This window comes from Sabethes cyaneus, chromosome 1 (assembly GCF_943734655.1).
Source record: "Sabethes cyaneus chromosome 1, idSabCyanKW18_F2, whole genome shotgun sequence".
In the NCBI taxonomy this organism is placed as follows: domain Eukaryota; kingdom Metazoa; phylum Arthropoda; class Insecta; order Diptera; family Culicidae; genus Sabethes; species Sabethes cyaneus.
In genome coordinates this window covers 35,991,222-36,005,261 of record NC_071353.1, presented here as the reverse complement: position 1 = coordinate 36,005,261, position 14,040 = coordinate 35,991,222, and the positions used below count along the sequence as shown (strand labels likewise).

The 14,040-nt window shown below is 38.3% G+C and overlaps 1 protein-coding gene across 1 annotated transcript; it reads right to left on the bottom strand.

The window, feature by feature from the left end:
- Positions 1-7,967: 7,967 nt before the first annotated feature.
- On the bottom strand, positions 7,968-10,043 carry LOC128733043 (tetratricopeptide repeat protein 30 homolog). The gene is made up of 3 exons (XM_053826609.1): positions 9,984-10,043; positions 9,216-9,924; positions 7,968-9,157 (listed from the first exon to the last, which is right to left on the bottom strand). Exons 1-3 carry the CDS (start codon positions 10,041-10,043, stop codon positions 7,968-7,970), a joined length of 1,959 nt encoding a protein of 652 aa, XP_053682584.1.
- Between the last annotated feature and the right edge of the window lie 3,997 nt (positions 10,044-14,040).

Sequence of the window (14,040 nt, the reverse complement as noted above, 5' to 3'; positions counted from 1 at the left end):
TTCCTTCATGCTGAGTTCTACATTATCCCGAAGACGCTTCTTATGGTTAGTATACTGGTATGAGGACCTAATAAGGTAATGGTTTTGAACCTCAGGAGGACTCACCAGTGCTAACTATAACGAGGCGAAACAGGTTTGGTATAGTAGGACATGCATCGAAGCATGGATAAAAACCCTCAACACATAAGCACGCATAAAAAAAATATAAGCTTATCGTTTACTCAATAACGATAAAGCACAGAAATGCAGTGCAGAATACAGCATACACCCGGGCAACATTACAATAGATCAATAATGTTGTGGTCAAAGTGATAAGCTCATACAAAAAAAAGCCGATACTCAGGAAAACGTTCAATAGGCGGTCTTCCACCATTTGGTGGGACAAAGAGTGCTCGGAACTGTACGCGAAAAAGTTCTTGGCGTATAAGAACTTTCGAAAACACGGTTCAATAGATCTATTCAGGAAGTACGAGGTACTTGAGAGACAGATGAAGAGCTTGATGAAAGCGAAAAAACGCGGATATTGGCGCCGGTTCGTGAACTGGTTGTCGAGAGAAACAGCGATGAGTACTCTTTGGAGCACCGCTCGATGCAACCGTAACGTAACAAACGAAAGTGCGGATTACTTTAACCGATGGATACTCGACTTTGTCAAGAAGGTCTGCCCGGACTCTGTCCCGGCCCACAGATTTTTTCACGACGCGCCCCCTTCGATCGCAAGTGAACCTACGTTTACAAGGGTCGTCCAGGGTTAGACAGAATCAAATTCAACTTGTAGAAGAATTTACCTAACCCTGCCAAAAGACGCTTGTTGAACCTGTTCAATAAGTTACTCCAGCTGAATATTGTTCCGCAGGAGTCATCGCCCATAACGTCATCCGATCATAATTCTTATAGGCCGATTGCGATGCTCTCCTGCATCCGGAAATTAATGGAAAAAATAATCCGTCTTCGCTTAGATAAATGGGTCGAAGAGAATGGCCTACTTTCATATACCCAATTTGGCTTCCGCAGGGGCAAAGGAACAAACGATTGCTTAGCGTTGCTGTCTACTGAGATTCAACTTGCCTACGCTCAGAAAGAGCAAAGGGCATCCGTGTTTTTGAATATCAAAGGGGCCTTTGATTCTGTGGGTATGAAGGGTTAGACAGAATCAAATGGGGAAGGCAAATGAGGAAGCGTCCAACATAGCTTCAGCCATCCCAAGCGCCTCCACGTGGCCTTACTCGGTAATGCTCTATTGAGTAGCTAAGCTAGGAGGTGCGATGATGGGTGGTTCCCGGCTGCCTGATCTCAAAACTGCGGGTTTGGATGACGGCTGAGCCACACGACCTTGTTAGTAGGTAAGCTTAACATAAGTTATTTTAATGATTTGTTTCGTTTTAGCTCATGAAGCAAGCACCTCCTACTGTACAGTGAAAACTCGGTCCGAAGAAAGTTTAAATAATGCTCATCCCAAGTAACAAAATTCATTTTAAGGTGCACTTGAATAGGTTTCCAGCATTTTCTTCTTAAAACCGATCATAAGACTTGTAATTCTACAAAATTGCGATAAAACGGCCATAAGACCCTTACAAAACTTGGGAGGCCCACACTAAAGAAGGTTCTCAAGAATAATTCCAAAGGTCCTTTTAAAACTTGTAATTTTTATCGATATCTATTTATAGTGACTTTCAAGAGTCGCTTGAAACTAAAAGAAAACCACCACAAGTGTTGCTGATTTTATGGTTGTCTTCTCAAAGAACGCTTGCAAGACATCATACACTTTTCGCAGCCTTAAAATTTTTAATTGACTAAGAGCTATAAGAGAAAAAAGCATTCACAGATATTTCTTTTCCAAAATGGATATAGATGAAAATTGAAAATGAAAATGGTCACAAAAGCAGCTGCTTTGTTGCCCATAAATAAAAAAAATTTCATGCCAAGCTTAGTTTGTCGATGTTTTGTCACATGAAAGTTAGAAAATTTTAACGCGCCGGTTATTTTTGCTAGATTATTGAAAAATATAATTAATTAAAAAAATTCAATAGTTTCAATAAAAAGTTGATTGCTACCAAATTTTTAACAAATTGCGGCGAAAAGCCTATTATATGGTGAAACATTTATTTAAAAAGATAAGATTACTTATGGTATTGCAAAACACCATGTTTATAAACGCCTACATGCAATTGGCTACAATTTCAAAAGTAGTCCAAAATAGCCCTGTTCGCCATTTTTTCAATGGTTTTATCTAAATCAACCAGAAAGCGATTCGTAGACTAATATTTCTCGCACAAGACAAAGAAAACTTTTCCAAGAGAGCAATAAGTTCATCTATACTTATTGCATTCTTGAAGAAAACAAGCTGCGCTTGAATAAGAATTGTTAGAATTACTTAAGGGAACCGAGCTTTTTCGCAACCATTCTAGTATAAACAAAGAAAACGTCAACGACGTGTCGATGTTTGTGCTGAAGATCCATATACTTCCCCTTAGCGCGATAATTTTTAAGTACAGCAGACATGTTGATTGTCAATATAAATTTATTTTCGAAATTAAGAGGACTGCACGACAGTTCCTTGCGGAAAATTTCTTCTACAGAATTTTTTATACACTTTATCGTTAGCATCGCTTTTACAAAATACGCTTCAATTACTTCGATCCCTTTAATCATTTTCCAAACAAAGATACTAGTGACATTGAGGTCATTCAGTTTAAAAAATACAAACAACTCTAAAGGAAACCCTACGTACAAATCTACTACTGATAAATCATCACCGGCACCGTCATTCCCCAGCTATGTTGCTCTCGTCATTCATTTTGTGACTCCGCTGATTGTTTATATGAAATAGTTTTCAAAATATTGGGCCGATTTTAGCTTAATTTCCGTTTGAAAGATCCGTATTTTTTCAATTTTCTCCAGGTTCAGACATCCGTTTTGACAGATCAGTTGTTTACGCTAGAATGTTCTTTCTTAAGAGTATGATTTATCTTTCAAGAATACACGGTTTTAAGAGAGTTTTATGGCAGTATTGCTGAGATAAACCAATCTTGCAGAAGAATGTCATAAATTTTTCTCAAATCTATTGCTAAACTTTGAGGAGCGTCGTTTTTAAGCGTAAATCAAGTATCCCTTAAAACTGCTTATAAGGTGAATTACACTTATTGATAATACAGTTTTATGAGTGTTTCTTCAAGTCTCCTTCAGTCATACTTCAGAAATATTAATCAAATAAGATAAAATTCACTTGGGGAAAAACATTATAAAATCTGATACACTTAGCAATGCTCTGATAAAACTACTATAAGAAATGAATAAGACCAATTGGCTTTTGGATTGTTACTTGGGATGTATACCAGAAGAAAAAATTAAATTAATAACACGGTGTTACACGGAAAAAATACTTCTCAAATGACCTAGTGTACGTTGTTAGTCACACCTAGTACATCATTAAAACACATTTGAAATCTTCCTACCACCCCCAAAATTTCAAGTTATTGTAAAAAAACGTTTTTTGGCTAGGTGTACACATACTATCATGAATAACTCAATATTTTTTCAAGCAATTTTAAGTGTTTTATACATTTTTGGAAAGCTTAGAGGACAAGCTTTCAGAATATATACACATTGACTATGGTTCTACAGAAGTTAGACGAGATTTTTTCAACTAAATATGAAATTTAACTACAAAAATTAAATTTTTCTCACTTTAGGGGTCCTTAAAGTGACCTTAAAAATGACCCACGTACCTGAGCTCAACATCACTTGTTTTATATTCAATCCTAAGACTTTGGTCAAAATTTCAGCCAAATCGGTCAACATTTGCAAATTTGAGACCATTTTTAAGAGTTGTAGATTTGTTGCTTCTCATATATCACCCGCCTAATCTTACATCGTGTACAAGATGCTCAGTTGTAAGATTTTTTGATTCAAAAATGCCAACAAAGGATAAATTTTCTTTGTACAATTACCGGAACTTGGTGGGGAGCTCACCCAGGAGACCTTACAAGGCTATACCAAACAACGATATTGTCTGTTCTGGAATATGGGTGCTTTTGCTTCCGGTCCGCCGCTAACACGCATATTATCAAGCTAAAAAGAATACAGTATCGTTGTCTGCGCATTTTCGAAAGGTTGGTCGAACTTCAATTTCAATCCAGATTTATGATTTTATATTTTGACTACATGGCTCAAGATATCAACCCTGTCAATATGCTCCCATAAATTTCGCATCACTAGATACTTCTTAGTCTGCTATATTCTTCGACCACCGTGAAGAACAAACTTTCGGTATCCCGGATCAATTGCGATCGCAACAACAAATTTAAAAATGTTAGTTGCGCTAAGATGTTTTACACTGTCGGATCCTGCCTCGACGAGGCCACTGGCTTCGGTGTCTTCAACGAAAACTTTACTGCCTCCTACAAACTCGATGCTTCTGCTTCCGTGTATGTCGCAGAACTTGCTGCAATTCAATACTGCATTGGGATCATCGAAACTATTCCCACAGACCACTACTTCATCTTCACAGATAGGTAGCCTTAGTGCCATTGAGGCTCTGTGATCGATGAAAATTGCAAAGCAATCCCCGCATTTCTTGGGAAAAATACGGGAAGTTTTGAGTGCTTTAACTGATAAAAAAATTAAGGTTACCTTAGTCTGGGTCCCTTTTCATTGCTCCATACCGGGTAATGAGAAGGCTAATTCTTTAGCAAAGGTGGGTGCGATTGATGGCATTAGTTACGATAGATCAAATGCTTATAACGAATTTTATAGTACCTTGCGTCAGAGGTCGGTCATTAGTTGGCAAACATCATAGAATATAGACGAGTTGGCACGATGGCTACATTCCATCATTCCTACGGTACCGACGAAAGCATGGTTCAAGGGATTTAATGTAAGTCGGCATTTCATACGTGTGAAGTCTAGACTGATGTCCAATCAGTACACGTTAAACACTCATCTCTTTCGTATTGGGCTTGCATGTATAAACCACTGTGTTTGTGGCGATGGCTTCAACAACATCGAGCATGTTGTTTGGTCATGTGCCGAATTCTGTGATGCTAGGTCCAAGCTATCTAATTTCCTTCGGGCCCGAGGAAGACAACCTAACATCCCTGGCGAGCCGAGATCCCGTGTACGCAGTGGCGACTCGTCCGCATGTTCAACCTGTTCATAGGACAGGCAACAAAATTCAGCCCGACAAAATTTTTTTCTTCATTCGTTCATGATTTCGTTTGCACCGACGCATATGCAATACGAATTTACTTTAGTTACGAAGCTGATGAGCAGAATGTTCAACACGACGTTTGAACGTTGCTTCAGAGATCACAATGAGCAAGCAAACCAACACATTGTTGCTGGTGTTGATTCTTGATACTGAATTAGCGCCAGGAACAATGTGCTGGTACGAAGGAGATAATAAGAAAATGTCAAACAGCTTCTATCCTCGATAGCGCGGGAGCATTATTGTCTCTTTAACTCGTTCATCTTTTGCATTGAAGAACTTACTACCACATATCCCTATGACCAGCGCTTCGATTTCATTTTTTTAGTTACGAAGCTATTGAGCAAAATGTTCAACACGACGTTTGAACGTTGCTTTAGAGATCTCAATGAACAAGCATGCCAACGATGCCAAAGCATTATTTCTAGTGTTGATTGTTGATACTAGCACCAGCAATAATGTGTTGGTATGAAGGAGATTTGAAAATAGAGCGCGGTTGGCATGCATTATTCGCAAATTTTTCTCATTAACTCGTTCATCTTTAGCATTGAACGACTTACTCATGTTGCTTGTGGTGTTCTGCCTTCTGCAAAGTTATAAGCCGTGTGCGTGCAAATTGAATTTGGTTCAATAGGTAAATTGAACGAAAAAATGTTGGTTCGTAGTTAAAATTCAGAAAGGAGTTTGCTGGTAAAGTAAACCCGTCGATGTCGATGTGTTTGTTTGATGCTTAAAATATAGCATTTATTTGTATTTTTTGCTGGTTGAACAGGTAAGCTAAATTCCCACGAGTCGCCACTGCGTGTACGTGACCCTGATATATACATTTTTGAAAAATATCGATGTAAATATTTAAAACGTTCCCCTCTAATTCTCAGACTGCCCGCCTCACGTAATGATGAGGTCATGTACTGGAGATATGATCCGAAAGCACGGAGTACAACAATGACTACACACGGTACCGTTGCAACCGGATCATCGAAAAGAAAAATAAATGAATAAATTAAAAACCCTAAACCTATCACTCCTTGTACATCCAATGTTGAGCTTGTGAACCCTACTAACCCCAGTAAATCGGGCGTAACGATCACACTTGCTAACAAAATATCTTAAATAGTGTCGAGTATGTTAATACTGTAAAAAATGAAACACGGCTCCTTTAAGTTTCCGGATACGAGCCTAATCAAATAAACGAATTGAAAAAATAAAATAAAATAACTTATACCTATTAAGCTTACCTACTAACAACGTCGTATGGCTTAGCCGTCATCCAAACCTGCAGTTTTTTTAGATGTCTCTCTCATTGCGGGTGTTCTTTTTCTTGACCACCCGACGGAAGTAGCCATTGTTGATGTGGTTCGGCAGCTTGATGTTCTTTACGTTCGATCGAGTCTTGGTGGCAATTACGTAGTTCTGCGGAATGAACCTTCAGCAGGATAACACACTTGCCCTTATGACGACCAGCAAACAGGATCAAAACCATACCCCTGTTCACCATCTTCCGGATGTTACGCTTGTAAATGCTGAAGCACTATTTTCCCGCACGGTTGCGGTGATAGCTTTAGTCGACAAGTAGCTCTTATTTTTCTTCAGAAGCACCTTGCGTTCGCTACCACCAACTTTTTTCGACATCTTGTCACGCACTTTCTTCAGGCCCTTCAGTTCAGAGCGAACTTTTTCTTCCTTTGCACCTTTTTTTCCTTGGAAAAACGGGGCACGCCATTGGCCAGCAATGCATTGTTAAATTTTTGGATGTTTCACCTTTTTTACCACTTTTGATGCCGCAGCGGCCTTTTCCTTACTAGAGGCCATCCCGAAACAGGTGAAAATAATAATACACACTAGGAAAACACACAAAATCCCGTGCTGAAAACCGAATTGACAAAACTTGTATGAAAACCGTAAAAACTGAAAAGTATTAAACCGGCCGGCCGATACCGAGAAGCAACCTCAGTGAATATAAACAACAAAGTAAAATTCATAAGGTAATATAATAAATTCATCGAATTTGCCGAAGTGGTGCCAGTATGTTTTTCATATTCACATCAGTAATATTTACCTTAATGTGTTCGTACAAAAAGTAACAGTACATGATTTAATAATCTTATTGTTCTGTTAAGAATTTCATACGTACCTTATGAAATTGAAAATTATTGATTTTTCAAACGTTCATAAGGCAAATCTTATGAATTTTGTCAGGTTATTTTTCTGAGTGTAGAAAAGCGCTATTTGTAAAGGTCGGGCCACTTGAGTAGTCATGGTTGGGCCACCATAATTTTAGGCGCGGAAGCGCAATAATCGCTAGAGATTGTCAGTCACGTAAAATGTGATGAAATAAAGCAAAATTAATACGATAGAAACCTAGATTTTTGTTGTTTTTTTAATTGTAGATGTACACTTCGGAAAAGGCATAGATGTAGATTCTTAGACCTGTGTAACGATGTATTTAGATTTCCAAAATTCCTTTTGTTATGTAATTCCGAAAATTATGGGCGAACTCCAAAACGTAGCCCAACCACGACGACACTCCCCTACTTACGGGTACATCATATTAGCCACCCATGATGTGTACGGTTGTCTATGCTATGCTATGCGATGCTATGCTATTTGTATAAGCACTGAAAAAAACTGTAGAAAAAGCTCTTCGAATCGTAGTGGCTATAATAACATTTTCAGTGAATGCCAATAGTCTACTGTCCAAAATTATTATCATTATAGGGTCATTTGCAGCCGAGACTTCCCTCAACGTACATTTCAATACTTATTTGTATTCCATCAGTCGTAGCAATAAAGCTCTCAGCTTACGCGCTTCCAATCCAATCGTTGGTGGTTGTTCTCCAGACTCTTCTAGTGGACCGGTCAGAACAGAAGGGATGGATAAACCGTACACTTCGCATGTTCTGAGAAAACTTAACGTTTCTTGAATGGCTATCGAAGGCAGCACAATGGTCTGTTTGGCTAGTCCGGTAAGCAAACCTAGCACACATCGTTTTACATGAAGCCATGTGTCGGCGCAAAGCCTTGCACCGGATCCTCCATCTAAAGCGTGTGCTATTCTAGAGAGTCCAAATTCGAAGTTTCCTTTAGCGCAATATAATGTACCAATAACTAAATTGACAATACACAGGTGCAAACACTGTTCGTTACTTGTCCCTTTACGTTCCTCTGCTCGCTCCACCTTACGCATTAATTCTTCGGCTTCTTCGTTTTGAGACGTCATGATATATGCTACGCAAAGATTCGCCAAGACCGATGCAGAAACTGCCAAAATATCATCGTAATTCTGCCGAACGATAGGTTCATAAAAAGCGGCGGCTTCTTTGTAGCGATCTCCTCGCATAAACAATACATGAGCGGCATGTAAACGCCAGGTTGGAGTTTCCGAACAAAACTCAGCACTAGCTCGGAACTCCCGCTCAGCTCCCTGGAAATCATCCACACGCCATGGTATCCAAGCACGAGCCATCGCTACTGGCAAATAACTTTCTAAAGCTGATTCATATTCACGAAGAGCAATCCGGAGAGCATTCTGGTCAGGAGATGACCTACATTCCTGCACTTTGGCTGCCAGAGATCTTAACCTGCCACCGATGTTGTTAGCTAAAACACCAAGTTTCTGTTCTGCCTCTCCCGGAGTAGATTGTGCAGTAATGAGAGCATCCAATAGATCGTACAAATACGGAGATAGGTATTTGTACGTAAGATGGGTATGCTCAGCAAGAATATCAGCCGCAGTATCGTACATTTCATGTTTGCAGCAAAGCAGAAGCAAGTTAGCAAAAGTTTCCGGGGGACACGTTGGAGGTCCTAATTCCAGGAGAAAAGCTAACCGGCGAAGGCCAGCGCCACCGCCTGTGGGATCGGTTAAAGCCATATTATGTAGGGTCACTGGATCTAATTCCGGTTCAGAGCGCGGTGGTAAATCAGTCAAAGCCTCACGAGCTCCTTCAACTACAACAGGTAAAACGGTTGTAATAAGGAACAGAAATGTGTTATTTCTTCAACTCACCATTGCCTTCCTGATATTCGACTGCAGCTTTCAAATTGAATGCCTGTGCCAATCCAGAGGCAGCCAGAGCAGGCGGATTCCCAATACTTCGGGCTCCCCCGTCAGTTTCTGCTTGTGCGCCAACTCCCAGCTCAGGGTGATTTCTAATACCACGTTCGACTATTTCTGCGATAAAATTTAGTGCTTGTGAATTCTCTTTTTTACGATAGTGGCAAAGAGCAGCATTATAGGCTATATGCGGATTGAAACCTCCAGCTTGCAAAGCGGAAACATAACGTTGAATAGCATCCTCGTACATGTTAGCCTGATACAGTAAACAACCTTCATCATTTTTTACAGAAGCCTCCTGTCCTGTACCCTGGCGTTGCAACAGCAGCGACTGCGCCGTCGTGTAATCTTCATTGCCGTAGGCAATAGCTGATTGTAACTGCAGTACTTTATCTTTTAAGTGGGATGCTTCCAAGGTGCTCACCATCTTGTGAGACTCTTCGAAAAGTCCCGCTTGAAAAAGCGATTGAGAGTAGTACAGTTTGTATTCCGGCACATCCGGAACCAGATTGACCAACAGTTCGTAGCAGTTGGACGCTTCGATAAAATCCTGAATTTGGTAGTAGCAGTGTCCTAACAGCGACAACCCAGCTCTGGTTGTGGTCACCTCAGGAATACTGTTCAAAACGTTTATGGCGTCCAGAAACCGCTCCTCTTTGATCTTGAGTTAAAACAATCAAAATTAGGTTTGATCAGCAAAGATGTGTATAATCTACTCACCATTGAATAGACAGATTTCGTGTATTCTCCATCTCGTATAAGCATATTTTGAGAAAACATTTTTAATCTTTATATTAGACCGAACGTACTTTTGTGCTATATCGATCAGACAATGTGTGTTTAAGGTCGCTGTAACCATAGTTACCCACTCGTAACACGCCGGCGTTGAATATTCTCTATAGGGTTGCAAACGTGACTAAGCACATGAATGAATGTAAAAAGATAAGGGTGATAATTTGTAGATCAGGTTTCCTCTCTTGATGCTTATTGTAAAATAAACCGTGCATATATTAGGGAAAATGCTTACTATACTTCATATGTTCATATATATGATTCATTTCATTTTTATTTTGGTGTCACTTTTGGAACTCGCTAGATGATTTTTTTCCGAAAAAACCACTATTATTACTAATAGGGTAGATGATCCATTAGTTGCGCCACTAAGCACAATATACCTTCATTTTGTTTGTTTATTGAGGTATATGCTTCAATTAATGCTTGCTTGGGATATAAATTTATCAAATACAAGGTATTTGTCACAAGGCAAGACAATTGCTTTCGTTGTACGAGAAGTTTTATAAAGAAAAAATGAATTTTCCGATTCAATTATATTGTACCAACAGTTGGTTTCCTTAATTAAGTTTGGTGTTCCTTTAATTATGTTATTCCATATACATTGCTAGGTTGCTAAGTGAAAAAACATCGTAGCAAAACTATAGATGAGCGCCTATAGTTGTGCGCTCCAGCTGCGCGTTAGATTTTGGAAAATTGGCATTTTGGCAAATATTGCTTTAGTTTTAAATGGTGTAGTCTAACTACCAATACTTCTAAAAACCTGTTTTATATAATGAATGTAATTGTTTTACCTAAAATGCTACGGTGACGAAAATATGCATTAATAATGAATAGTAGCGCAACTATTGGTATTACCACAACTACTGGATCAGCTACCCTATATAGTTTCCTTGTTACTATTATTTATTATTTTTATTATTATTAATTATCAATTAATTAATTAATTTTTAAAATATGGGTCATTCCACGGGAAATTTACAGTCAAAATTTTTTTTCTCTTCGGAAAATTTTTTTACGTTCTTTGTTCAAAAAAAATCGACACGTATTTTTTATTTCAATGTTACTGTTGGGATTCGCAAGATATGATTTTTTAAAGTATTGTAATCCGAAAAAATCACTAGTTTTTAAATGCTGATTGTAAACATAGTTTGTAATATCAAAAAATGACTTTCTACCAGATGTGTTCACTATTCCACAAGCTTTCAAAATTGGTAAACCATACCTCCTCTCGATTGTTTTACAATAGTTAAATAGTGCATTTTTATAAATAGTCGCAATTTTTACAAAGTTGGAACTTTTTTTTCTTTATTTTAACCCTTAAATGCGCAATGTTGTTTTAAAACAACATAGTGAAAAACATCCCCAAAGTAAATTATGTTTACTGCCTTTAGATAAGTAAGTTTCTCTTTAAAATGAATTTTTTCAGCGTGCGCAATTAATGGTTAAAATATTTGTTGATCTTTGTTGAAATTTGGAAATGGAAATTTTCAGGTGATTTTCAACAGCAAACCGCATATTAAATCCAAATTGAATTTACTACATGGCATCACATAGTAATGAGAGATAAAAATACAAAAAATACGACAATCGAATTGTTTGCTTACACCACTATTTCACTATTTTCCATAAAACATTCCTATTGGAAACAATGAGACACAAGCAATTCTCGCACCATGCGATTTTTTTTTAAATTTTTTCTATTAGTTAATCAATCCATGTGAATTGACATTAAATTAATTGTGAAGTGTTAGTTAAAAGTCAAATTGGCTAGGACTAGTCCTTTATCTATACCTATAAAGAAGGATTTCTGTCTGTCTGTCTGTCTGTCCGTATGTTCCTTATAGAATCGAACTACTACTGAACCAATCGGGATGAAAGTATGCATGTAGAGGTTTTTTGGGGCCAGGAAAGGTTTTAGTGATGGTTAGAAACCCCTCCCCCCACTAAGAGGGGGGGCTCCCATACAAATGAAACACAAATTTCTGCATAACTCGACAACTAATCAAGCAAATAGAACAAAATTTGGCATGTGGGTGTTTTCGGTGACAAGAATTTATTCTATGGTAAATTGAGACCCCTCCCCTCTTTATAAGGGGAATTATAATTCCTCTCCTCTTTAAAAGGGGGGGCTTCCATACAAATTTCCTCATAACTCGAGAACTAATCAAGCAAATGGAATCAAATTTGGCATGTGAAGGTTTTCAAGGGCAAGAATATTTTCTATAGTAAATTAGGACCCCTCCCCACTTTAAGAGGGGGGGCTCCTGTACCAAAGAAACACAATTTTCCTCATAACTCGAGAAGTAATTAAGCAAATGGAACCAAATTTGGCATGTGGGTGTTTTTGGAGACAAAATTTTTTTCTATGATGAATTGGGACCCCTCCCCGTTTTAGGAGGGGGGGATCCTATACGCATGAAATACAAATTTCCTCATAACTGAAGAACTAATCAAGCAAATGGAACCAAATTTGGCATGTGAAAGTTTTCGAGGGCAAGAATATTTTCTATGGTGAATAAGGACCCCTCCCCACTTTAAGAGGGGGGCTCCTATACAAACGAAATACAAATTTCCTCATAACTCGAGAACTAATCAAGCAAATGGAACAAAATTTGGCACGTGGGTGTTTTTGGAGACAAAATTTTTTTCTATGATAAATTGGGACCCCTCCCCACTTTAGGAAGGGGGGCTCCTATACAAATGAAATGCAAATTTCCTCATAACTCGAGAATTAATCAAGCAAACGGAACCAAATTTGGCATGTGAAAGTTTTCTAGGGCATGAATATTTTCTATGGTGAATTAGAACCCCTCCCCACTTTAAAAGGGGGGGCTTCTCTACAAACGAAATACAAATTTCCTCATAACTCGAGAACTAATCAAGCAAATGGAACCAAATTTGACACGTGGGTGTTTTTGGAGACAAAAATTTTTTCTATGATGAATTGGGACCCCTACCCACTTTAGGAGGGGGGGCTCCTATACAAATGAAATGCAAATTTCCTCATAACTCGAGAACTAATCAAGCAAATAGAACCAAATTTGGCATGTGGAGGTTTCTGGAGGCAAAAATATTTTCTATGGTGAATTAGGACCCCTCCCAACTTTAAGAGGGGGTGCTTCTACACAAATGAAATACAAATTTCCTCATAATTCGAGAACTAATCAAGCAAATGGAACCATATTTGGCATGTGGGTGTTTTTGGAGGCAACCATTTTTTCTATGATGAATTAGGACCCCTTACCTTTTTAAGAGGGGGGGCTCTCATACAAACGAAATACAAATTTCCTCATAACTCTAGAACTAATCAAGCAAATGGAACCAAATTTATCATCCACATGACATTGTGATTTAATATATTTAATAAATTTGAAATGATTCGCCCCGTGGGAGTGACATAAATTGTACTTTTTGTTCCTCTGGGAAGGACACCGAACGAACGCTTGTAGGCGTGATAATAGTTTGTGTCCATGTTAGTCAACAAATACGAAACTTGTATGCCTATCTGTGGAACTGCGGCATTTTTTTTTCCTGTGAGAGGGTCACTGAAAGAAAGCTTATGCGCGCAATTAGTTGATGTGTACGGATATATGGGAAATTTTGTACATGATGGTAATGATCGTGATGAAGATGGTAATCATAAATTGGTAATTAACATGAGAATGATCATGATAATGACGGAAATGGTCACGCTGTTGATGGTAATGATCACGATGGTTCTAATGATGAAAATCATGATGGTATTGATCACGTTGTTGGCTATGATCATAATGGCGGTAACGATCATGATGATGGTAATAATCATGACGATGATAATGATCATTATGATAGTATTAATCATGAGAATGATGGTAACGTTCATGGTGATGATGAAGATAATGATAGTAATCATCAGGATCATGATTAAAATGGTAAGGATGATGGTTATGATCATGATAACGATAATATTTATCATGAAGATGACAATGAACATAACGGGAAT

Bases quoted from the DNA above. Each gene is read 5' to 3' on its own strand.
- LOC128733043 (XM_053826609.1), bottom strand. From the start codon at position 10,043: ATGTTTTCTCAAAATATGCTTATACGAGATGGAGAATACACGAAATCT. The intron at 9,925-9,983 runs GTGAGTAGATTA...TTTTAACTCAAG, and splicing joins CGAAATCTGTCTATTCAATG to ATCAAAGAGGAGCGGTTTCT. The intron at 9,158-9,215 runs GTGAGTTGAAGA...TACCTGTTGTAG, and splicing joins CGAATATCAGGAAGGCAATG to TTGAAGGAGCTCGTGAGGCT.